Source organism: Larus michahellis, chromosome 6 (assembly GCF_964199755.1).
Source record: "Larus michahellis chromosome 6, bLarMic1.1, whole genome shotgun sequence".
NCBI classification, from domain to species: domain Eukaryota; kingdom Metazoa; phylum Chordata; class Aves; order Charadriiformes; family Laridae; genus Larus; species Larus michahellis.
Genome location: NC_133901.1, coordinates 30,271,302 through 30,298,544, shown reverse-complemented (window position 1 = coordinate 30,298,544; position 27,243 = coordinate 30,271,302). Strand labels below are relative to the sequence as shown.

The following is a 27,243-nucleotide window of genomic DNA, read 5'->3' as shown; positions in this document are numbered from 1 at the left end:
TTCACAGCTTTACCCCAGTCCCAGGCTGGGGCTTTCCACAGGAAAACTAATTGAACAATAACTGCTTTATAAGGCTCATCTTTTCAGGGCAACAAAGCTTAGTGAAGCCTCTCTGTGTAGCCACCTCCCAGGAGGCTATCTGAAACAGAGACTAATCTGATCACCAGCTTCCACCAACTGAGGAATCCTATTAGCAGACCTCGTAAAACAAAGGGGAATTAATTACAAGGATCACAACCAAACATCCTGGCAGACTAAAGCAAACGCGTCTCCAGGACTGAAACACGAGGTGCGAAGAGGCACTGCTGTGTCATGCCTGGCTGCGATCAGAGCTTTGACCACAGCAGGATTCCAGGCTATAAACAGCATTTCAAAGAAGCCTTTTATGCTGGCATTGCCCAAAGCAGAGCAGAGCTCCAGAACAGCGCCATTTCGAGAACCTCATTGGTTACACAACCTAAATCCCAGCAAAAAACCTCCACGGTTCTGTTCTCTTCAAAATCTATTTATGGGGGGGTGAAGGCAGGAAACTGCACTCCCCTCACCAAGGACTCGGCTTCTTCTGAAGCTGAAGCAAACAGCTACATACGTCCACATTTCAGCTGCATGAGTGGACACTTACTGGACCACATAGTAGATCTTCCCAATCCAAATACCAGTTGGGTCACCTCTGCTTTTTAAAGGGTAGGAACTGAAAAATCCTTCCACAGCTTTGCTAAAGGAGACGTCTCAAAAGGGGATGTTGCACAGAGAATTCCAATGTGCTCATGGAATTCCAGGAAATACATTTATTAAAAACATGACTACTGTCCTGGAAAAAATACTACTTCTTCTGAACACCGTTCTCCCATGCATAATCCTGCAAAAGGGGGAAGTCGAGGGTGATATTTCTTGAACAAAAATAAAGGCCAAAAGAATTTGACTCAGGAGACTCAGAGGTCAGGAGCAAGCTTATTAGCTTTGCAATATATTTGAGTATCTCACAGAAAAGTTAGTTACCCCTTGGGTTAATGCTAAAAGGTCTTTTTCATTCTCCATCTAACAGTCATATGCTCTCTCTTCTGTATGCTAACAGGAGACGAAGGCACTTTTCTAAGGTCAGATGTAACTGAATAAGAAATCTGTTTAATGAAAAAAAATACTCCATTTAGGTATAAATGCCAGTGTAGAATAATAAAGCCTGAGCACAAGTCCTAGTGTATTTCATTGCTTTGACAATGAGCCCGTATAACTTCTCAACCCACTGTAAAGGTCATGGTTCAGTCTTTATGTCCCCAACAATGTCATTAACACACAGACTATGTCTGATTGACTTCCAGGTTGCAGCATTTGGCATATGTAGAAGAAGAATGAAAAATAAAGCAGCATTATCAGGGTGAAAAGGTTTGCAGCACCTCTGGCTTCCCCCCAATCAGAACTGCATGTGATCAATTGGAGAGAGGGACATTAAAAAGCAAAGATGACAACAGTGAAGTTGCAGATCTCTAAAACCCATTGCAGTGATGCACCAGCTGCGAGTGGCATTCTCATGTACACACAAAACTTCTGGGCCCTTACACACAAGCCCAGCTCTGTGGACGCTCTTGTCAAGCGCACAGACGAGGAAGGCGACACTTACTGGTTTGAAAGGCTGGTATCGGCAGCTCTCTGTCATGGTGAGAACTTTGAGCTGAGCAGGCATGACTCTGGCTGGGTTGTCCAGAAGCTGGAAGTTGGGTTCCGGCTCCTTTTTCTTTTCTTTTTCATCCTTCTTTTCAGTCTCATCCTATGGAAGGGAAGGAGAACATCAACATGATTTTAACAGTAGTCTATAACCCTTTCACAATTCAGGAGGGTAAAGTACAACCTGCCACTCTTAACGCAGGCAGCAATTCCAGAGCATGGTGAGAAGCCATCCTCCTGCTGGGGAACAAGCAAACACGTACCTATCAGCTGGCAGCGCAATGCCAGCGTGGATTTAAGTACTCTCATCATGGCAACGCATCGCTCTCAAATGCAGGTGAAAAAAATGTTTAACAAGAGGTAGCAGTGGAACAGTTTACCTCTAGCTTCCCTTTCTAATACTTCCTCTGTAAACGCACCGCTTTTTGTTCGCAACTGAAGATTCTTTGATATCATTACTAAGCATATAAAAATTGCCCAAAACGGCCCTTGTATTTTTCAGAGCTATACAGCCATCACTGACAGCAGCTCAACCAAAATGACTCCACCTCAGTGACTCCCTCAGGAATTGCAGTTAAACCCTCCTTTATCCAATGACTCAGCAGCTGAAGGGAAAAGTTCAGCATGAAAAAACACAGCATCCTTTACATACTTAAGAACATGGATCATGTTTTCCCTCTTGCTCAGGAACATCTGAGTTGCAAACAAAAAAGAGAGCAGAAAAGATGGAAACAAGCAACAGGAAATGATCAGGAACACCACTAAATGCACGGCACATCCTGTAACAGCAGACAGGACTTTCTCTGGCACAGTGACTGCTTCTTGCTGTGCAGAGCTCTTGGAAGCTATGCATTACTAGTCATATGACAGGCATAAAAGAAAAGAGGAAAGCAATTATACCTCTAAAACATTAAGACAACGGCAAAACACTCAACTCAAACACAGCAGGTGGCAGCAAGCTCCCTTTTTACTATCCTCATTTTTCTGCTCAATTCATCCAAGAAAACTTTTCAGACATCTGGAGCGTATACACACACACAGACAGGACATGTGAATCCCTTCTAATATGTTCCTTCCTCTCAACACCTGTTCTTAGCTGTAGGTTGTACCAATTGTAGAAGAAACGGGCATCAGCGCATTTTGCTTAGTATATAGTGCTATAAGAACAATACAAAGAAAAGGCAATGTTTGATGTCAAGGAACCATTGATAAAGGAGCAAAAAGACAAAAACCAGAGATTCTGCCTTGCACATATGAGATAATTCATTTTCTGAGCCAACTGTATAAAGTTCAGTGCATACAACATGGCTGCATTTCAGTAGGTCTAGGAAGGTTATTTTACACAAACGCCACCCTCTCTTCACATACCATTTGTGTGTTTCTTTTTAAAATTAAATAGGCCAAAAATTCCCTGACCGCGCTGCTTTTCTCACATCAATATTAAAGTGGAATCAAGAAAAATTTCTACTGAGCTTGTCAGCATAATGCTTTTTCAGCTTGCAGTTGGTTTTGGCATATTTGCATCTGTTAGCAGAGCACAAAAGGAAGGGTCCTTTGTCAGGGTACGGCAAGAATTTTAGCTGCCGTATGTTTTCCAAATTACAGCAACCCCCAAGAATTCATTATCCAGCCATTTCTCTATCCTTCAGCTTGCTCCAGGACGACGCATTATTCATAGATGAGGATGACAAGTTCCAGTATCAGGTCTATGAGCTGAAAGAAATCATCAGAGGACCAAAGCAATCACTGTAACCACTGAGCAGCAGACGGATCCTGTGCTCAAAGCTCAACTTGTTCTGAAGTGGGTGTGGATAAACGTTTAGCATTTTGATAGATGGGCAAAGCACACAAGAGACTGCTGCCAAAAAGGCGAACAATTCAGAATAGGGGGTTAAGCATGTGCAAAACCAGAAAGTTTAAACTCTTCAGTGCTCTCAAACTGAATTAGACACCACCGAGCAACTGCTACAACATCCAGTCCTTTTTAAAAGGTCAGAGGTATCAAGGACGTGAAATTATTAAAACTTTTTCCACATTAATAAGAAAAGTACATGGATAAGAGATAAAAATTCCCTTGATCTAAAACCAGCAGGCAATGAAATCATGCACAAAAGGTTCATGCAGTTAAAGGCACATAAATTTGTCAAAATAAGCTTCTGCCTTTAAGGAAGTCAGTTACTTAACAATAACAAGGAAGATTTATTTCTCAGAAATAATGTATTCACAAATAGAACCACCTCTTGCTTTTAACAACACACACACACACAGCAAAGATGCAAACCAGTGTATGCAGTACACTGAAACCTGGGTTAATGCTTTGCTCAGAACTAACATAGGTGCCAGGGGGGACAGCATTAAGTGGGTGCCAGCTCTCATGCCACACCTTCCACCTTTATAAGGGGGGGGAAGAAAACATTTAACTTTCAATGTTTGCACCCACCACTTCCATCTTCTCCTCTTCCTTCTTCTCTTTCTCCTTCTCCTTTTCCTTCTTCTTGGCTTTTGCAGTGATGGACAGCACAGCAGTGGAAACCTGGATATGTCAACAGAGGAGGCGTTCAGTGTGAGTGCAACACCGTACGCTGTGCTTCAGCTCCCCAGGCAGGGGAAAAAAGGGAAATCAGTGTCAGGTCAGTTCTCAGGGCAGGTGTCAATAAGAACAATTCCACTTCCTACCCACTGCTCTGTTTAAGAGACAAATACGGCACCACCAAAGCAAATAAATGGCACAGATGGGACAAAAAAGTGCCATGAATGCAGGCTGGGTCCAACCACGCATGCAGGAGAGAAAACTTCCTAATTTATAGAGACCCAGACAGTAGTGATTAATCTCCGAGAGATTTGTTTGTTTATTTTTAACAGAGCAACAAATGGAATTCTTGTTACAGGGAAACCTGTTGCCAGAGCCTCCAAGGTAGAGAAACATGTATACGAATGTGCTTTAGAATGACCTAAAGCTGTTCCACTGTCCTAATCAGACACCTGTATTTCTTATTGATCTAAAGAATTGGATACGCAAAATGCCCTATGGAGGAGCCCTCCTGAGCCAGAAAGTACTCAGAAGCAACACTCACATACAAGAATTCAGCATGTTTTCCTTCCAGTGAGCACAGCTCTCTATCCACAGTAACTGTCTCTATAAGGCAGCAACTTGCTCAGAGGGACAGGGAACAACTGCATTTATCATGTTGCTAGTGAGGCTTTCTAGGCTACATGTGGACTTATGGCACATTTTAATTTTGGCCAGGGAAGCTGAAAAGAGGAAAGATTTGTCCAATTCCCATCCCATTCCAAAGGCGAGAAAGCAGCTGTGAGCAGTGAGCTTTGCCTTTTATCAGAGTTCATTTCTGGGTTCCTCAGTGACTCTGAAATCTGTCCTGGGGATCATTCAATTCTGGTAAAATGCTTTACAGTTTTCACACGATGTCATTCATCAGCATGACATGCCTGAGGTCTCCACTGCTGCAATTGCTCCCCAAGGGCGGCCCTGCCTGCTGCTGTGGTCTGCTCAACAGCTTTTACCATCTTACGCCAGGAGACAAATTGCTTCCACTATTGTCCCACTTGTCATCCCATAGGTCTCATCTCTTCTTTTTCAATACCTAGATATTCTCAGTTCCACACTTACCTTTTTGCAATCTGTGGGCCTGACAGCTATTATTCTAGCACATGGACCCACTGCCTTGGGCCCAGGTACACTTCTGTCATTCCATATGGGACTATTTGAGAAGTGTCCCACCTAATATTCTCCATGTTTGTACTGCAGTAGCATTTTGAAGCCCCAGTCACAAACAAGGACCCCATTGTGCTAGGTGCTACACAACGACGATACACATACAAATCAGTAGGGCATGAAAAACAGTTGGATTAATCAACGCTGCTGGCTTTATCACTGGAGACAAGGGTGGTTCCAGCGACTCAGTAGCACAGCAGCTGTATGCCACGATCAGCAGCAGTCCGAGGCACAGCAGGGAAAAAATAGCTAGAATTCTCTTTCAGAGACAATAATGGCTGCCGGTTTTTCTTTTGCTCTTTACATTCCCTATTAGTGCCACCAAAGTCAATGTTTATACTAGGAGGGAGAAGGAGTTAGTCTTTACAACACAGAAAGCTAGCCCAAATACCTTTTCTTTCTCCTTTTCCTTTGGTACCTCAAGAGGTGGGGGGTAGGCAAATGTGGACGGCTTACAGTTGGACTTGTACTGGACTTTTGGCATCTAAGACAAACAGTTGAAAAAAATTGTTAGAGACGATAAAAGCAGGGGGAAAAAAAATCCACAGCAGAATAATTACTTTAGCTTCATTTTCCTTCCAGCAGAGACAAACACAGATCCTCTAAAGAATACAAGCTTCCCCTTCTCCCCCTCCGGAAGCTGAGAAACTGTTATCAGTGGCAACAGTTCAACTAGAACAATGTTATTTAATTATTCTATAATTTGACTCTGGCAAGCTCTCCTAGCCTTCTCCATACACTCCACACTATTCACACCATGCTTTGTTTTCATTGTTTTGAAGCTTTTGCGGTTTTGATGTTGTTGCTGTGCCTGCTCGTATTAACACAAAATTGGTTTAAGATCTAAGTGAAGATCTGCTCTGTCAATGCACGCTAGGGCAAGCCAAGCACTGCCTGACATTCACCTCTTGCAAAAGGACAGTACGTTTTGGGGGTGGGCTACCGATTTCGCATATTCTCTTACTCTCAGCTACTTAAGCAAGGGCACAAAGCATCTTTTGACAGCCAATCCAAATTCTTAAAACTGAATTTCTGCAGTATCTCAACTCTCTTCCTTTATGACACATCACGGAGCAACAAGAGAACAGGGAATGCTGTGAGGAAGCGAGGTGGGTGTGGTGCAGCCCATAACATACATCCAGCCTGTAGCTGGCTTTAGCATGGAAGCCAAGTCATACAATATAACCTGGCCTGCAGCCGTTTGGGCTCCCTGGAAACTCTTGAGAGATGGGGAGAGGGAGACAAAATGGCAGTACACCTAAGCAGCCGAAAGAGCACTGAGCCTGTCACCACCGGGGAGGCGCAGAGACAAGCAGCAATGTAACCCCTGTGATGTATTCAGGACAGAAGGAGAGGGAAGGGGAGAAGGGGGAAGAAAAAAAAGAAGGCTTTTTGCTGCAAATGTCTCTCTTCAAACAGAGCGAGAATTTTGAGCTGTGTGTAGATTGACTGGATGCTCAGGCCGAGACTGGCGAAGAAGAGCAGCCTAGAGCCCTAAGGTGTTGGTCCAGGGGCTGCAGTCCAGCAAGCTGGCTCAGTCCCATAGAGGGACTCTGAGAGCAGCCCAGCCCTATGGATGCTCTGTGCATCGCAGAATAAGCCTGCAGCAATGTCAGGAGGCGGCTGCACACCCCTGCGCTGCCACATTCTGAAGCTTTTTTGTGGAAGTTACTAGCTCAGTTCTTCGGCTCAGGAGACCCAGCATGGTACGGAGCTTGCGGGCGCCGTACCACAGCTGATCAGCTGGAAGAACAGATGCATAAGAGAAGTGCAGTACCCATGACTGCTGGGTTTAATGTTTACTCCCCAAGGAATCCAAACAAATCCCATTTTCCCACTGCTGGCTTTCCTAGGAGAGAATATCACATAATTTATTTAGGAGGGCAAGCAGGCAACACACTTTTTTTTTTTTTTTTAAAAATAACCTTGACCTTCTGGAGTCATAATGGGGTGGTCTCTGCCCACATATACTGGCTAGAGTTCCTTTCTTCCTAAGTTACTTTGAAGTAAAGGGGTCAAAAGGCTGGTCTCTACATTTTTCTTGTCCCGGTTCCCACCAGCAGCTCTGCAATTTAAGCCTGCTTTTCAGACTTCTTCCAGTTAGCGCCTTTTCTGGAATAAACAATCTGGAAACACGCAAAGAAAACCAACAAATCCACACACACCCCTTCCAGACCACTTGAGTCTTCCAAGCAGCTATCAGCGCTTCTTCTCCTCTCTGCTCATTACGTACCTTAAGATCCTTGTTAAGGCCAATGACACAGGTTGGGGTGAAAGCCAGCGACAAGAAGTGTGACAGGGGGAACCAAAACCAGAACTGGGTGAAGACCAGAACCCCCACCACGGAGGGCATGTGAGTATGTCCCGTCCTCGACTGCAGCGAAATAGTTACGTTATGGCCCCCTGTAAGGAACCATAAATGAAATGAGTTAGTTAACACATTCCTGGGTACTCCACAAAGACACCTGAGCAATGCATCTCAAAGAGCTGCTGCGACGGGGGCTACACAGCACATGCCAGGCTACAATGCTGTCAGCTTTCTCCTCTGGAGTAGACCTCCCTCCGCCACTGTGATCTCCGCTTACACAGCGGAACGGATGGGCAGCGTAACAACCAAAGCGCTCCATCTGCTACATGTTCCCCAAACACAATCAATGAGTACAGCCCTCCCACGCTGATTTTGCCAGGGTACAGGTTAAACAAAAGTACAATGCAGAAGGCAGGGAGAGGGGGAGGAAAAGGCAAACCTTTGCCATAAGTAGTTTTAAAACACAGCATCTAGATGATCCACAAGACAAGACTCACAAGGAGAACGGTGCCTGTAAAACAGTGCATACAGAAACTTTTCTTTCTGTGGCTGCGTCCCTGAACTGTCAGTTATTCAGAAGAAATACGCCTAGGTTTTTATCCTACACCATCTCAGTAGAAAAAAATGTAAACAGCAGCAACTTCAGAAGTTGCTTCTAGAGGTTATCAATCTAAGCGGCAAAGAGACAAGCTCCTGCAGTCTTTGCAGCAAAATTACATCTCTGCCAGACAACCAAGTCTTAGCTTTGTACTTGCAAAGCAGAGACCAAAACAACTCCATATGTTGATGTAGCGCAGAAACATCCAGCTAGAAACCAAATTGAAAGATTGGGCTTGCAGACAGAGTGAGAAAGTGTTAATCTGATCTTCAGTCTTCTGATGAACACAATGGATTGAGTTGAAGAGGGCACCAGGCAAGTCCGTTACCGCTGACAAGACGGGTGCAGGGAGGGTAACTTCGTTAAAATACAAACACCCACTAGTTGCAAACTCAGGGCACTTTGTAGCTGAAAATCCCCAACTGGAGTACCATTCCCCTGCCTCGCACAACCAGCCACCTCTACAGGGCCAGGCAGCAATGGAGCTGTCTCTGAGTTTTAAAGACAAGCAAAATTAATTTTTGCTGCCCAAACTAATAAAAGCCCTGAATGAAGCCGTAATCTCATCTTGGGTATCTGTCAGTGTTAGTCCCAGGAGAAGCAATGGAAGGTGGCAGATTTTGATGCCCTCCTGTAGGATACTCTGCATACATGCTATCTCCTTCCTTTTCCCTTTGTGGTAGCAGTAGATCTCCTGCTATTTGACTAGAGAACTCCTTCTTTGAAGAAAGACAATGATACGGTCTCCTCTGCTTCTCATTATTTCCTCCGATACCAATCTCTCACCTTTCTACTTGAATTTACCACAGCATTAAGGAGGGATTGCCTGAGGTCTTGTGCTATCCTTAAACATGTCAAACACTGCACACTCAAATTTCTGCTCTTCTCCCCCATCTGTACTTTGAACTTCTCTTCACTGCATCACTGTATAAGGGCCAGGTCAGTAATCTGTAGATATTCTGGATCAAGCAGCCCAGTGATGTTGCACAAGCAGCTTAACTAGATTTTATCAAACTTTTGGACTTCAATTTTCAGAATTTATTTTAACCTTTAGAATTATATTATCCAATCTCTGGAATTTCCTGGATGAGTAACAGATTTCATATTCAAAAGATGCTGTCATGCTATTTTCTGTTGTTTTACACCCACACACAGCCCACCCTCACTCCCAGGGTCCTGCAGGGAGCAGGAAAGGTGGGGAGACATGATATTGCAAAACTGTGATTTATCTTCATGATTAAGTAGCAGTCCCGACAACCTGGAAGGGAACACATTCCAGATCTTTGGCTGGCTGGATGAAAGCTGTGACATGAAGCTTGGAAAAAAAATTTTCAAAAAACACACAAGAAACATTTTCAGGCCTCCTTGGGTAGTACTATAGTGTCTATCTCCCAGAATTCAAACTGCCACTGTGACAAGGTTTGCCGGAATTAAAGTGGCTGTTCTGCAGGCTGTGAGGATTTGCTGGTTAAAAGTTTAACGTCAGTTAATAAGAGGGGGAGTGCAGCAAGCAGACGCTGATGATTTATATGCTTTGATAAACTCACCCCTTACGTATGTCATGGTGGCACTTGGTAATACTCTGGCAGTGTAGCCCAGGAGAACACTGCACAACAGCCATTAGATAAAGATGCTTGGTGGACCTTGGAAATTAGTTTCCAACCCTGGCTTAGGCAGGATCCCATTTTCACACGTATCATACTGTTTCTTTCTCTATCAGCAAAGACTTATCATCGAATCATAGAATGGTTTGGGCTGGAAGGGACCTTAACGATCACCTAGTTCTCTGCCATGGGCAGGGACACCTCCCACTAGACCAGGTTGCTCAAAGCCCCATCCGCTTCATCTATGTAGTGAACAAAGACAACCTGAACTGTTAGCAGTGGCAGTACAGAAAAGTCAAAATCTCACAGGACAAGCCACCAAAACCCCATCAAAGTTGATTTCAGCATGTGCCAGCAACCCAATTCACGCGGGCAACAAAACACAAGGTAGCTCTCATCTAATGGACAAAAACATTAGCACAGGATAATGGCTTTTTTCTTAACTACCAGAGAGTAAGACCCAACTTACATGAAGAGCTTATGAACAGTGAGAGGCAGGAGAAAGGTGGGAAATAGGAGCGCTGAATTCAACATGTGGAAGAGCAGACCTCATGCATCGAAGTTTATTTTTTGTACTGAAGTTTTTAACATCCAAAATATAACACATCATACAAGATGCAGATGTGGAGAGACAGCAATGAGGAGAGAGGCAACTCTTTCCTCTGTAATTTGGATGACACTTTCGTTTTCATCACGCATTGCAAATGTCTCCGAACAGTGGGGAATCCAGGACCTTCACTGTCAGGTTGTCAACAGCTTCTTTGGCTTCAGTCTGCATGCCCAGTGCTACACCCCGTCCCCAACCCGTTGCACTGCTGACCCCACACAAACCTTTCCTACATATCAAGAAAAGGATTTTCCAGATAAACCACACAGGTATTTGTGTAGTGGCTGCCGCTCCTCTTATCTTACTAATGGAGAAATGTGGCATTAAGAACCAGAGAAGATACCTAGAGTCCAGAGGGCAAAACAGTTTTCAAGCAGGTAAAACGCCAACATCTAATGAGATTAGTATATCCCTTTTGTAGCTCACATTCACAAATACATACTCCAGAAAATGAAGTATATTGATTTTGTGAAAAACAGAAAGGGAGTCAGTAGCCTGGAACAAGAGAGCGTTTTTGTACATGAAGGGGAGCATTATAAAAGTTCACAGGCTTCGGGGGAAAAAATATCTCTAAGCTAAATTTAGAGTGTCTACATTTTTCTTATTTTATTAAAGAAGTAAAACTGTAGCTGCTGGGGCCTAACAATTAGACAACAACCAAATTCTTCATTTCCACTTCAGCGTTTTCAAAGTACCTTGCTCCTTCCATGAAACCACCAGTCTAACGACTACCTCATTGTCAGAGCAAAAACCCCACCTCCAGTGCAGCATTTCCCAGCTGCACACTGGAAATCTTGCACTTTTGATCAAAGCCTGTCATTTGAAGAGAATTATACTTCTGTCTTTCCCTCATGAAAAAAAAAAAAAAAAAAGGAAAACCAACAAAAAATCCCAAACTCAATTGCCCCAACTGTAGCAGATGACACAAAGAACCTTTTCTTCCTGGTAGCGATAATTAAAATTCTATAGCTCATTGTTTCAGATAAGCTCTTGTAGTAGTATGGGCGAGATAAAAAGAATTTATTCTTTTAAGAAGATCTAATGAAAGTGGCAATAGGTTAAGAAAGGGTAGTCCACAGCCTTCCCCCAGCCACTCAGCAAGAAATAAAGAGGTTAAAGTTGGCACAAATTCACATGTAGTTTATTAAAATTGGATGCTTCTGGTTTCCAAGTCATTATACAATACTGAGTGACACAGGAAGCAAAGAAGGTTTTAGCTTCATTTTTATGATTTAATCTTAAAGGTAGGAATTCGAAGCAGGTCTGTACTGCTGAGAGAAAAATCTCCTTGAGCTGGGTTCTGGCTTCCCAGCAGCACAGTATGAGTACGGGAATGACCAAAATTATTATAACAGCCTTGTGCCAAGAGCACTGCTAAGGCTGAGCTCCAGGAGAGCTACCTGGGAGGCAAAAAAGATAAAGGAGGTGGTTCCTGTTGCTTCATTCTCTGAGCAGCCCTCATCATGGAGCACCGAGCAGCCCGACTGCCGCATGCTCACCAGGAAGAGAGCTTTTTAAGCACGCTTCCATGCAGATAGGTGCAGGCAGCCCTAAGTTTTTCTCCCCCCACCACATGGCTTGGAGATGTAGTGATCTCATACAGACACTGCGTAACTACAGTGCATGTTGCCGTGCTTAAGCCATCCACAGAGGGGAATATGAGTCTCCTTTGCTTATGTGACTTCAGGACTAACCTTGGGCTCAGAACAGGGAAAACCAGCTTGTTTCTACCTACCACAGGGAATAGGGAGATGCATGGCAAGAAAAGGCTACAGCACGAGAGAGCAGATGGAAGAAACTGTGTTTGGAAACTTGGGAAGGGGGTGCTACTGACACAGACAGCACTGTACAAGTCTTAACTCCTGCAGAAGGAAAAATTCAAACCAAAACATTGTCTGTCCTCTTTGCTTACAGAAACCTTCCTTAATAGGCCCTGCAACTCAGTCCTTATTAATGCAAAGTGTCTTTAGAGAACCTGCTCCTGCTCAACATTTCGTCATTAACACTCATGATGTGATGTTTCCTATGCTAGAAAAAGAGAGTAGCCTGTGAAATTGAGCCTTCTGAAATAACACCGATGCAGTTAATTGTGCTTCTCTCTTTGTGCAACACCTCGCAATAATCAGGAAAGAGGCAAAACCTAGTTATTAAAAAACATATATATATATATATTTTTTTTTTTTTTTAATCTGGTTAGGTCAGATTTTAACAGAAAAGGCAAAATATGAGGACTGGATACCACAAGGTATTTCTGGAGCAGTTGCTTGCTTTGAAAAATAAAGAACCAATCTGTTGTGCTATAAATCAATATTCAGGGTGGCAAAACAGACTTAGAACAAAAAGATCATATTTGTTCTGAGTCCTGGACACAAATTCTGCCCCAATGACTGGACTGAGTCTCTCCTAACAGAAGCATGCTGATACAAGCTAAAAGTACAGAACAGAGTTTATTTCTTTAATTAGATAAAATGACTTGAAATTAGTGATTTCTTGCTACTATTACACAACAGGCATAAAGCTAGCACCTCATACCCCAAATGAAATTTTCTATTACAGCTATTGTAGCCAAATAAGTTTAAGAAATTTTAACTGCTTTAACGGTTTGAGGAATTACCTGCATCCAAAATGCCTTGTGCCAGGATTGCTCCAAACTTTGCCATAACATCATCATGCTTATCATTGATCACTTTGGAATAGAGCTGTCTGAACTGGCTGACCTGGATAAACAAATAAAAAGAAAAAAAGAGAGAGATTATAAAACTGATTGCATGAGTCAAATATTCTCTCTTTACTGGAAGCATCATGGATTTCTGCACCCTAGGACGACATTCATCTTTTCAATGGCTTTAGTCACTGGTGTTACAAGTCATCCACTAATAATTAATTACAGAGGTTTTCCCACTTGAAGATACCCATATAGCAATTTTAAAATAGTCAAGATGGATGTACGTTTCCAAACCACATTTTGCAGGCCTTACAAGAATAGCCTGAGAATCTCTGGAGAGTCACTGGAATAAAAGACCAACAGATGAGTTTGTAGCAAGAACTACTATATGTTCTAAGGTGCGTGACACCGCGCTTTATTAAATTTCCTCCAACTCCTACTGCTGAAAACTTCAAACCTATTCTGTTTTTCCTGTACAATATTTCTGCTGTATTGATAATTCCCCTATGGTGCATCATCAGCAATTTTCGCTACTGCACCCCTACCTTTAAAGTGAAAAACATTATTGAAAATATTTAATAAAGTAATAGTTTATACCATGGTATGTTCATCACAGTATCTTAAGCACACAGTAGTAAGGGAAATTGCTAAACCTTTGCTTATATTATCATCACTGCTTCAATCGCTGGTTCACCAGCTGTTGAAGACACAGAACAGTATCACATCCAACAATATCTAAGGCTTTATCACATATTAATAACTTAATGTCTTTGAATATATATATGTCTTAATGTCTTTGAATATATGCAGTGCAGCAACAATAGAGCTGAAGTAATTTTTATAACTGAAAAAGCAGACCAGGATATCTCAACCTGCAACCTAGTCAAAACCTGGAAAGCTGCACCCCATCCACAGCATGTCTGCAAGAATCTTTTATTCCTCTTCCCTAAATTAATTTTAATCCAGATATCCATGTGACGTTTTGTTTCATACTAAGCCTTCACTTGAAATTTCTTCAGTAAAAGGGTTATCCAACATTGGAACAGGCTGCCCAGGGAAGCAGTTGAGTCACCATCTCTGGAGGCATTTAAGAGATGTGTAGATGTGGCACTAAGTGACATGGTTTAGTGTCGGACTTGGCAGTATTAGGTTGATGATCTTAAAGGTCTTTTCCAACCTAAACGATTCTACGCTGTCCTGGTTCTGGCAGGGATAGGGTTAATTTTCCACAGGCTCTGGCAGGGACACAGGTATTCCACCCCATGTGAGCCATGCCCAGTCTGAGCTGCGGGAGGGAGGGCAGGAAGTCTCGGCTTGGAGCGGGCTGGGGCGTCCCAGGTCCGGTCTCTGACCATAATCGTGTTTGTATATTCCTCTATCCCTGTCATTGTTGTTGTTTTCTTGTTCCCTTTGCTGTTTTGTTAAACTGCCTTTGTCTCAACCCATGAGTTTTACCTTTTTCTTTCTATTCTTCCCCGTACTGGGGAAGCTTGGGAGAGCGGCACGGGGTTCTTTGTTGTCGTCTGAGGCCAAACCACAACATATGCTCAAAAGAAAAGGAGGTCTTTTCAAAAAGTCTCCTTCCAAGATGTCTTAAACAAGCTTCTCCCCGCTTGTTGGTCCACTTTGTTGCTGGTATCCCAAGTCCTATTCCTAGATCTGCAGGCACAGATGAGAGGACAAACTTCTAGCTCAAGGCAGCAGGGCCAGACACAGCCACCAGAGACACAGAGCAGCTCCTAGTATTGCAAACACAGTTAACGTTTCCAAGTATAAAACCCTAATACGAGACAACCCCCTAGCCCCTTTTCGCATCCAAAGAATATGGGCCTCTCCAGGGATACCAGTGATATTTACTCAGTGACAAACGTCTGAGGAAAGGTCCTACCTTTCATTTGTGAAACACACTTAAAGTGTCTGATGCAGGCAAAGGTGCCAAGCTCCACCACCACCACCAGGAACGTACCCTTGCACGGCCTCCAATGCTCCCAGTGCCCAATTGTGCCAGTGAAGGAGGCTTAAACACTGACTCTGATGACACTCCGTACCCCATCCATGCAGCACACCACAAGCTCCAGAGCTGTCCTGCGGGTGGGCAGCACTGAGCACCAGGAGCAGCCTTCAGAGGCATCACTTCTAGCACGTGGCCTGTCTTGGGGTGCACTGGGGAATCTCAAAGCGCTTACAGAAAGAGTTTTTGCACCCGTGAAAAAAACAACCATTCATATGACTGAGTCAGTGACATGAGAACCGTGCTGAGAATAACATTTTGTTAAACTGGGATTCATCAAGGTAAAAAAAAAAAAGATCAAAACATAACGAAGAGCTGAGGGGATAAATCAAACTGCAGGAGTTTCTCAGCAAAACATGAGATCAGATTCTCCAGTAAAAGCACATCAGAGCCATGACTTAATCCTGCAGCCGAGGTAATGCTAGCAATATATTTCACCACATTTTATGTGTGAATTTTTGACACATAGAAGCTGAGACTTTACCTTTGAGAGATTACGTCTAATGTCTGTGATGGACAGAAGACAGAGGTTGCCTCTCCAACGCACAAGCATTATACCCAAGAGCTGCGACACTGCTTGGCATCCCTAAACACTTAGTGACCACTTAGATTAAGATTGCATGTTTCTGCAAATAGTTCTCAATGCATATTAACTCATCAAACCGTTTAAAAGACAGCTGCCCTGAAGGAACAGACACTCTCCGGTTGATACCTTTCCTGCCTTTCAGCCACTAACCCAGCTGTACTACTTGTCACCTCAACCCCTTCACCAGTGATGGCATCTAACCTGAAGACATTTAAACCAATCTGCGACAGTGAAAGACATTACTGACATTCATACAAGTAAATCATGACCTGCTAAACACGACTGTATTAACATTACTTTATTTGTTTCACACAAACGGACAGTCTCACAACCATGAAACACCAGAGCAGCCAGCCACTTTTAAAAACAGGAGCAGCGAAGCTGAACAAAACAACACTTCTCTGGTAAAGCAGGAGGCATTTACTAAAACTGACAGGGGAAAACCAGCAGCTATTTCCATTTTTCAGCCTAAGTCAGTCCAACAATTTGTGTGCTAATACTAGTTCTTTATTCACCAATTCCATCCTTGCATTAAAAAGTTTTTGTCACTAGTCCCTGTTCTCAAAAGCAGGTGACTTAAATTTCCTTGAATTTATTAAAGCTAAGAAAAAGAAGGAACATACATTTTCAGGGCAGCCGCACGGACACACGTGTGGCAGGGAGATACTGCACACACAATACAGGGTTTATTCTGGATATACTGACCAAACTCTGCTCTCGCTTCACTCCATTTATGCTTTTTCATGGTCTCCCGATTTTTATTTATAAAAGCTTACACTGAGGGTTACACGTTTAATATAAATAGTTTGTTTCTTACGCCTGACCTCTTGCACACTGGAAAAATACCTTAGTCTGCATTTGCAACCTGGAAGGTGGCCTCGTGCAGTATCAAGGGCAACCACATGCAGACTAGGTGAACCAAAGTCTTCAGATGTTCCTTGGGACAGACACACAGAGACACCGAAGCACCACATAAAACCATCCCTATGGTTGAGAGCTGAGCAGTAGGATTCCAGTGCCTCCATTTAGAGCACATCATTCCCGTCACTCTGGGCTCAGCTTCTGGGTTCGAAATATTTACAAAAACAGACAGATGTTACAAAGCTCGTTCGGTGGACTGTAATCTGGAATTTACACCGTAATCAAATCCTCAGAGAACGAAACCCTGGGTGAAGTGAGAAGACATTCAGCAGAACTGCTAACGTTCATGCTGGCATCCGAAGTCTGTCGGAGCAGCCTCTCGGGACAGAGGGCAGAAACACCTCTCTCAGGAAAGGCGAGGCAGGGCTGGCAGGGGAAGTCGTGCACCTTCCTTGATTGTGGCTTCTGCCCCTGTGAGCACCTTCTCCCTAATATGCCTTCCATAGGTCCTGCTCACATCTACATTAGTCCAGAGCAGATGAACAAAATACCTGGGCAACAAGCCCATCAGGAACCTACCAGCTGTGGCACCAGGACACCGACAACTGCAAGGGACCAAGGGACAGAAACCTGCCTGCTAAACCTGAGCAGATCAGTTGCCACCTCTCCAGGCAACACGGACAGGTTACAGCAGCGAACCAGCTGAGAGCAGGCGTTCAATGAACAAGTGCTGAACAGCTACAATAAGAAATAGTCCTTATATCCTCTACTTCTTAAAATACAAAATATGTGGTGTCACAGCGAGAGCGTTCTGCTTTCAGATAAATTCTGCATAGATGTGCACCATGAACTGTGGACCACTGCCAACCCTGGAAAACGTATTGAGAAAGTGTGCCCTTTTCAAAGTTTTACTTTAGCATCAGTGGACGCAAAATTGTTCTATGAAAGAGCATGAGGCTACTCCACTTGGCCTCGAGAACCAGGCAAACCGAGATGGCAGAACTGCCTCGACACTCGAATGCAGGGTAGGCCTGCACGCTTATTCAGGCTGTTCCTATAAAGCAAACGCTTCACAGGAGCGGATTTTTGACTGGATCAGGTCCCAGCTGTAAAACCTTCTTTGCTGCTGGGGAAAGCCTGCTTTGGCAGCTCCAGCTGCAGCGGTTCAGGCAGGTATCATCCACACGTGGGGCCATTGTTCCAGCTCTTTGGAGAAAGCAAGAGCGGTACAGACAAAAAAAAATCAGTTCTGCCTTTGCTGTTGGGGCACTCACCTCCTACAGAATGGAGCAAGGTGTCAACAGACAGCTTCACTTTTGTCAGCTGTTGAAGCAAAATCTGCCAGAGTTTGTCTAGTAGAGCCCTTTAATCTGCTACTATTTTTTCTTCAAACCACAGCAACGAGCACATCCCAGACTACTGTATAGGTTTATTCAATATGCTGTGAAACCCACAGGCTCTGTTTCTCTGTGGAAATCTTCAAGCACTTTAAAAATTTTATAGCATTTGGAAATGCTATCAAGAAATTTATTTGAGCGACTTCCAGGAGGAACACTAAGACGTAGGCAGTGACTCATGTCATCTGAACTAACAAAATACACGCACACACAAACACACCATTCTGATAATTAGTGCTGGCCAAAATTACACGCCACTGATTTCAAACAAAGCCAAACGCGCAACCTTGGAAACACTGAGGAAACAACACAGGCTTTAAGAGATGAGAATGAAACAGCACCATTTCCTACCACAAACCCAAGGGGCTGTCATTTATCATTTATAAGGCTGTTTAGCACTTCTCCTTCCACCAGTCAACACCCATGCACATGAAGCCCGTGAGATTGTTAAGAATAAAACTTAATAAACAGTTAACTTAGGGAAACAGTGGCAGGTGATGTGCATGATGCTTTTTGCAAATGCAAGTTCTTAAGAACAAGAGTGTTTGGTAATCTGTTTGTACTAAAACAGGTTTTAGACTGAACATGCAAACAGTTTATCTTCCTCAAAAGTTGAAGTTATTCTGCATACACACGCTCTCTTCAAAGAGCATGCGGTATGCAAAAGCATCTAACAGTAACAGACTTACATGAAGGTGTAAGGTGCTCCTAGAATATTGCAAAAATCATTCTGGCATCCTAGCAAGACCTAGCATTTCATCAAAATGTGGGGGGTAATCTGGTCCTGGTTTCTTCACAACATCTTAAGGATAACAGGCTAAGATGACTGAAGGAGAATGGATGGAAAGCCTTGACCTTGCTTATTATCTTCTCATTTTGCCAAGATGATTATCCTAACACAAAACCAGGAATAAGTAAATTCAATTCAAGATGTTAGACATGTAGTTTGTCTCCAAAATTGCTGTCTTAATTGCCCTGCAGGTCAGGAATGCATAATGAAGTTGTCATTGATTTCTGTTACAGTGATCTCATCACATCTATAATTTAGGATTCCATTTCACAAAATAAACTTGTTATTGTTCTATATCCTGCACTAATATGGTTCTTAAATGTACCAACAGAGGTCAGGAAAATCATGCTGGCTGCACATGGAGGAATTGTGTTTCAACTCCAAAGAGCCCAAATTAGCTTTACACAAGATTTGCTACCCCTCTTGACACTTAAGCAACTTGCAAGTTCAAGGGACCTCCATATCATGACAATTCTTTATGTAAACTCTTTATTTAAATTTAAACTCTTTAAATTACTCGTTTAAATAAAGAGTGAGCGCAACAAAGAAGATGAGGAATGCAATGGAAAGAAGACAGCAAAGGTGATTCAAAGGCATAGATATACATTCTCCCACAACAAAAATGGTTTCTTTCAAACCAAAATACTTTGATTCTTAAATCAAATCACACAAATATGGCTTGTGGGATATGAAATCCATCACGCTCCTCTCACTAGCTGCTTATCCAGCAATGCAAACACTCACATCAGGTTAGACACTTTGGCACACAGTGCTCCAGCATGCCATGGAGGAATCTAATCAGATCAGAACATGTCACTGTAATCCCAAAATGGCTATTTTCTGAACTCTACCCCGTCACATCAGAGTAAAATAATTTTTCTTCAGACTGGCAGAGAGCTCCAAAAAAGTTTCCCATGGATAATAAATAACTTAATTGGCAACATATTCCTCAAAATATTCCTTTTACTTTTGAGCAAGAAGCGATGATGGTTCTAGCTAACTTTTGGGGCATTAGAACAAGTAAAATCGGTATTTCTGTATTTAGTTCCTAAATTAGCAGACTATTTCAGGGACTCCTCATTACTTCATAATCTGTAGGTTTTGGGGGGGTTTTTTGTTTGGTGTTTTTTTTTTTTTTTTTTTTTTTAATATCTACAGTGCTTCTATGAGCGGGTAACAAATTGCCTTCTGTATCTATATTATGTAACACCACACAAATTTTGGCTCAAAGAGGGCTTCTGGCATAAAGGTTTTTCAGATCCTCTCCCCATTTTAAAACAAGCCACTGAACCCCAGACTATACATCTCAGCCTGTATTTGCTAGCCAACATTTCAATCACCCACTTAACAAGCCCAGGCATTACACACAGCTCTGAACTCGAGGTTACCAGGCCCGTTTGGGGAAAGAGATCTGACTTACGACACACCTCAAATGACCTGTATTTGTGCTAGCTCTTCTCCTGTTTGCGCTTTTCTTTAGGACACACAGATTCTTTCACCAATTATCTCAAACGTCTCAGATGTCTGACTGATTCACAGCAGTCCGCAATTTCCATCCCAAGAGGATTAGGGTGCTTTGCAAACTAAAATTAATTTATTCTCATAATATCATTTCATAGAAGAAAGAATCATCCTTATTTCTTTCAGGTGGGAAACTGAGGCACAGGGGAGCTATACAACTTTGCCAAAATTAGAGGAGTGAAAAATGATTAAACCTGATCTCCTATACTGAGGGCTGGCATTCCAAGCACCTGACCAAGGAAGAAATGATAAAAACAAGCAGTTTCTTTCTACAGAAAGATAATTCTACTTCACATTACAGAGACTTTGTATCTTAGAAGATGAGGGTATGCAATAGAACTCCAGTGTTCTTCACTGGCTTATTCAGTTGCACTACAATTCTGATAATATAAACACACTCCCAGATTCTGCTCAGTGAAAACTAATGGGGTTTTTTGCCTTTTTTTTTTTTTTCTTTTTTTAAATAATTCAAAGGAACAAACTGTCTGCCAGCAAATTTTCATGTTCCATGACTTGGAAATACCCAAACACCTGTATTTGTAGATTTCCTTCACTGACTTTCCCAAGTAAAATTTTCCACTGGACAAAGAGGTTTTTTTCTTTCTCCCCATCCAAATGCAGTAAAAAAGTGGCTGTTTTTATCACAGTTCAACTTCTAAAATGACATCAGTAAAAGCAACCCGTATATGACAGATGAGTAGCGAAGCACCAGCTACTGCTCTGCCTCAGCACTCACCAGCGCGGATGAAATGTGGAACCTCAGAGCTTCTATTAACGCGGACTTTTAGTCTGTACAAATGTTTGCATATCCTCATCTGTCATATATTCACAGGGCAATCTATTTTTAAAAGCTAAACACAGCATATGCAATCCCTTTTGCCTTCTGAGCAACTCCATTAAAAAAAAAAAAAAAGTATTTGCTACAAAGCCACTAAGCCATTTCAGACTGCAGAAATTGTTTCACCTGAAAGGTGTAAGACTAGCTACTAAGGAAACATAGTTATAACAGGACTTCCCTGCACCCTGACCACATCCAAAACTAAATTCACTATCACAAAAACCGACTTCTTCACTACGCAATGGTGTTCACATAAATCATGAACATATAGGAGTACATGTTAGTGGAAGACAGTCACTTTCGTATCATTATAAGATGCTTTTAGACCTTTTAAGAAAGACTGTTTATTCTCATAACGCCTAGAGTGGAAACGCTGTGATCTATCAGGCATGTTTCAATCAGCGTGCATCGCTCCCCCGTTCAAAACTGCACGCTCTCATCTGTGCAGGAGCTTCCTGCTGTGCATTCACCTCTGGCTCTTTACGAGGCACGTACACTCTCTCGCCAATGCTCACGTGCAGTGCCAAGCACTAAAGATTTGGCATCCAAGACTATTTTTCCGTCTAACAAGCTGGTATGTAAGGTACGCCACGTTACCTTTGGGCAGGTAATCTCAGTCTGCTGGATCATGATAAGGGCAGATGCAATCAGAGCTCCTTGACGTACATAATTCACAGGATCATTTGTCATCGGCTCAAGCAAATTAATTGCTTCCTAAAAAAAAACAAGAAATAAGCAATCGCAAAGTTAATACTATTATTTTTAGTATCCCAGGATTCAGTACTCTAATGGAAGGTTACCAGATGGATGCTATCAGATATACTTTTTAACATATTTTGCCTGTTCTTGGTAAATGAACCAGAAATCTGTGGATTCTCATAAATCAGGAAGAAGAAAAAAAAAAAACCAACACAAAAACCAAGTGATGGATGGAACAAGATCTACCTGCAGAAACAGGGTAACAAATAAACAATAGTTGTTATAAGCAACAGAGGCATTCAGCACATTAGAACTACTGACATGTCTTAAATAGTATGCATAAATTACTCGTACACTTTCTTTGCCGTTCTTTCCAACAAAATACATCAGCGTTACCTTCATTTTCTGCGTAAGAAACAAATGAACCAGAGATACCATATAGAACATGTTGGAGGTTATAAAATAGATGGTAAAACGATTCAGGTCCCAAATTCTTGGCCTTACACTTTATTGTTAGAACCTGTAACATTTAGCATCACATGAAAGCACTCATTTCAAACCTACATCAAGTGAGGCTGCCTTGGAGCAGCCATACAGTAAATCTAGGTTTTGAAAACATTTCAAAACGCGCTAGTGGTTCTTCAAATTCAGTAATTTCCCAGCTAAGCACAGCAGGAACATGATCCACGATGATCTATCAGTAAGCATTCCTTTCAATGCAGTCTTTGATTATGAAAGGCTATAAGAGAGTCTATTGTAATAAATGCTGCTTAGATGTACCCAAGACCAGCATGTGCAATTTGCAGGTAACTCGACTAAATCATCTCTTTAGGCACATTTTTTAATTTCCATTTTCAGTTCTGCCACTTCACAAGCCATGACTTAAACATACATAGAATTACCACAGACACAAATTCATTTCTAACCATACAAGGTCCTCAGCGTACATTAGACAGGACAACTGAGCTCATCTAAACTCCCTGCTGCCAAAATGAGAACCCTCTCCGTCCTCAACTTCCTTCCAGCTATCCAGCCTCTTCCCTTTCCCTGTGCCAGCTGCAGCCTTTGTCTCACCTCTCAATGAGCTTTTCCAGCTCAATAATTCAAGAGAGAGCTGTTCCCTTTTTCGTTGTTGCTACCTGGGTCAGTTTTCTGTGAGTTTGTGTCTGAATCGGCTCACTAAGGAGCTGGACATGAGGCAAAGCAAAAGGTGTCAGGAGTAACCAAGACTACCCATTTCAACAGTTTTAAGTGGGCTCAGCTGGCCTTCACATCTAAGCGGAATAAACCTTAGATAGCGGTTGGTACAGCCGTGCGCTGCACAGATAAATTTGGTCTGTGGCAATACAGGGGGGCTCTCCAAAAGCACTCTGAAATGGCATGCGAAGCAAGCTGTTAGATAGTCTTTGGAACAGGAGAGATAACAGTTTGACAACCACCCTAAGCAGCTCAAAAAGCTCTTTTGATCTATTATGTGATCTTTTGATGACGGAAGTCGGACAGAATCACTTGGCAATCTCTTGCACGGAGCTCTCCTGTCCATGCTTAAGCTGAGGACATGCAGCTGAGTGCGTGAGTCTCCCAGCACAGACTCCTCTCAGTGATATTTTTGTCATGGTGAGGGACTTTTTAAAACAAGCTGATTTTATACTAAAGACCATTTCTAAGAACCGCTTCTAGAATCATATCATGCCTTCGCTTAGACTGCTTTTGCAAATGGAGCTATCTTGGAGGCTGTGCTTCTGCACCTGAAGGTGACTCATTCACTCTGGCATGAATTCAATACCATGTATGGAACATCCACTATGATAAAAAGCTGAACCTTCCAATCTCCAAAGTTGAATATATTTGGGCCTTCAAAACCTATTAATATAAGCTGTGGAAGACATGCCTGCGTATAATCAGATGGTTTAGGTCTTTATCACGCAATGTATCTGGAAATAAAACAGACTACTTTGTGTGACTAAAAGCATTTCCACTTAAATCAACTTGTCAGATGCAGTAGGATAAAAATAATTAGCTCCTTGATTCCACCTTCCACTTGAGAATAAAGCAACCTGGATAAAAATACGACTTTCAGTTTGCTTTCAAGTCACGTGCTTTAGATACTAAAGATGGCAGGCAGCGCATGTCAGCATTCTGTGCATTTCACAACGCAAGTGACACGCTGGGAAGCACTCACTTGCAAAAGCCACAGACCGAGTGTTTAATACTAGCTGAGGAAGGGATCATAGTGATAAGCATGAGATTTATCAAAGACTTGGAAGCATGAAATATTACTTCCACAGGGACAGTCTGTGCACCCGTTTTGAAGCTGTGATTCAGTACCACTACAGATTATATACATATGTGGGTGAAGTAGGAAGCTTATCCCCAAGTTTACTTCCTGCTCGTCCCAATGAGCACTCAATTCCCACAGCAGAAGTGGCAACCCTTCTCCTATAAAAGGTCCTTGCTATCATCTGTGAGAATTATCCTTCACTGACACAAAGTGAGAATAAAATTTACTGGCTGTGAATTACACACCTGAAACTACTGCAAATTTAATTTAAGTTCATTGCACTTGGCTTTACTACATGGATGTTCCATGAATTGTGTATCACAGAAAAGAAGAAAGGAGCTAGAAGTTATGCAAAACACCTGCTGTTTTTCCTGTCACTGGCACCCCCTTGTTCCCCCTAGAGCAATCCATAAAAGATCAATTCCAAGGGCAAAGGAGTATTGATTTTGGAGTACTGAACACACATTTAAACTTCAGTGGCAACTTGACAGTAAGAAACTCTAAGAAAAGTTTTTAAGACAAAATTCCAAGAATGTCGCAGTAATATATAAAAACATTCTTCTACTTTATCTATTCTGTACAAGCAGGAAAAGAATCTCTATGCCCAGGACAGTTAAAGAATCTAAAGCAGTACTGCTGTGCTCCAGCTGGCTAGCAGTGTACGTGTGCGAGAAATCTGATCTCTGTGTGTGACGTTTCCGCGCAAATGTCTCTGTGGCAGGAGAGAGCAGAACCAGTCTTGGCAACAGATGCTTCTGGTCCTCACCTTGTTTCCAGTGCCCGCACAGCAGATGCCCAAAGCCATGGCAGCCCCATAACGCACATGGGGATTGTAGCTCTCTGACAGCAAAGAAACCACGCTCGGACACTGCTCAGGAGTCCTAAAGAAAGGCAAAAAAAGAATGTTGTTTACAATTATTGTTCTTCACTCTGTTCACACTGGAAAATTTGAAGTTCTCCTTCCACACCGTATGTTTGGCATTTCTCAAAATGCCACCAGAGGGGTGAACAAATGGACTAAGAGGAGGACAAGCAAGTGCACAAATGAATAACCTTCCCTATCACTGCAGGTATCACACACAGTTCCCACTACTAAAGTCTTCCTTTTTAGTGCATATTTTCTGCCTTTAAAAGACTACCCAGCAGAATGACGTCTCTATTGAGATTTTTATGTCTAGAAATCATGCTGTTGTGACAGACTCCACTAGCAGAGGTTTACTCTCCATGAGACACACAGTACTAAATCTCCCATCAGCAGACACAAACCCCAGCTCCAGTAGTCAATCGACCTTCAAGGTTGGTGGGTCCCAACCTCCCTTTCACAATCACTGCTTCTGCTGACTCCTCCTCACCCCCGCCTACTCTAAACCAAAGCGTGTGAGGAAATGCTGGTAGAAAACACATTTCCAAGCAGTTTATCAGCAACGTCTACTGTTGTCTCTTTGCAGGATCATGCTGTGATGTTGCTGCCTTTTAGGAGGTCTGAAATGGGAGTACAGGCTCCGTGCCTCGCCACCTGGGAACCTGTGTCCTGTTGGTCATTACAGCAACAGAACTCCTAGCCCAGTGCTGCGGGAGATGAAAGGGAACCCTTAGTTTCCTATAGCAAGAAGCACGTTGCTAATGCAAACAGCCTTATGACGTTGCTAATGAATGCAGTCTTGTGAATATTGTGTATTTCTGAAGCAGGGCAGAACTCACAGGTGCAGATGTATTCATTTCCATCCTGTCTTTGTAGTCATATTTATGACTCCGTTAATTTTGATGCCACACAAACCACTTCATAGTATCGTGCACTGCCAATTTCAGCATTTCTAATGCAGCAAAGGCAAAATTATTTGTAGAATAAGCATCTCTGCATCAGGCAAGTCTGCATTCTGAACTCATAGGCATTGCAAGCACATCCATCACAACTAATCTGTTAAATTTACCCAATCTCATGACACCATTAACACAAGAGCAACGCAGGAACGCAGTTGGCAAGTACATGCTCATGAAAAAGAAAGATGGGAAACTACCAATTGCAAGTGATCTAATCATGTCTGTTTTCAAAGTGCACGTCATCTGGTTATCCACTCCATCTCACTCTGTCTTGCAGCCCAGACTAGCTTTTTAACTGTCACATTCACAATCCTAAAAGCAGTTCTTGCAAGCCGTTTACTTTGACTATAAACTGATTTCAGGCTGAAACGAACAAAGGCTGAAACATACAAAGGAAGAGCCAAGAACGCCTTAGTTTTAGCTTCCCTTCTTACGTTTGCTATACTGAAAGATGGAGGTTGGAGGGTGGCAGCAGCACCGGTTGTACACAGGAATTACTGCATCATGTAGGATTCATTAAGTGTCTATCAAAGCACTCAGCAACTCAAGAGGTGGAAAAACCATTACAGAGTATGCTCCAGCATTGGTTTTATTTCAATGAATACCCGAATCATAGAAGAACGACCTTAAGCAATTATCTTGTTCATTCCCTTCTTTCATTGTGACTGGGGACAGAAGACATGCTCATATAACCACACACATACTTCAGTTATACTCTACACATAAAATCAGTTAATTTCTACTCTAGCTATTATCTCTTCCTATTTCAACACTTTCCCATAGTCTCCTCTGATAACTAGTCCTAAACACCTCTTTGCACTATTCTCTTCTGCTCCAGTTGATCGCAGACAGGCAGCACCACCACAAAGGCTCCAGTGCTCCTCCAGAACTGCTGAAGGGACCCAAAGACACCCAGGTTTCAGAGGGTACTCAACCCCTCAGCACTAACGGCTGCAAGTACCCAGATCTCCTACCTCACCCCTGCTTCCAACAGTCTGTTTCTTTACAAGTTTTCTTAAAACATCTGCGTGGGGAAAGAATCCCTTCTACTACCACACCACCACCTTACAAAAAAAAAAAACCAAACCCTCCAAACAGCATCAAAAAACCCCAAAACACATAAAAGAAGAGAAGAACAAACACAAAGTTGCTGGAAACTCTGCCGCCTCTAAGATGCAGCTGAGATGACAAATTTTAAGAAAGGGGGAAGAGCTGGGAAATGGAATGATTCTGTTCTGCAAGCAAGCAGTAGAAGTGAAGA

General features: G+C 42.6%; 1 protein-coding gene across 1 annotated transcript in view; it reads right to left on the bottom strand.

Moving 5' to 3' along the window:
• Nucleotides 1-27,243, bottom strand: part of PSMD1 (proteasome 26S subunit, non-ATPase 1) — a 74,556-nt gene that overhangs the window by 1,438 nt on the left and 45,875 nt on the right. Inside the window, exons 17-23 of the mRNA XM_074593194.1 lie at nucleotides 24,928-25,042; nucleotides 21,779-21,895; nucleotides 13,127-13,229; nucleotides 7,629-7,798; nucleotides 5,787-5,879; nucleotides 4,103-4,195; nucleotides 1,619-1,765 (exon numbers count right to left, since the gene is read on the bottom strand). Coding sequence (XP_074449295.1) covers nucleotides 1,619-1,765; nucleotides 4,103-4,195; nucleotides 5,787-5,879; nucleotides 7,629-7,798; nucleotides 13,127-13,229; nucleotides 21,779-21,895; nucleotides 24,928-25,042 — 838 coding nt within the window. The remainder of the gene's footprint in view (nucleotides 1-1,618; nucleotides 1,766-4,102; nucleotides 4,196-5,786; nucleotides 5,880-7,628; nucleotides 7,799-13,126; nucleotides 13,230-21,778; nucleotides 21,896-24,927; nucleotides 25,043-27,243) is intronic.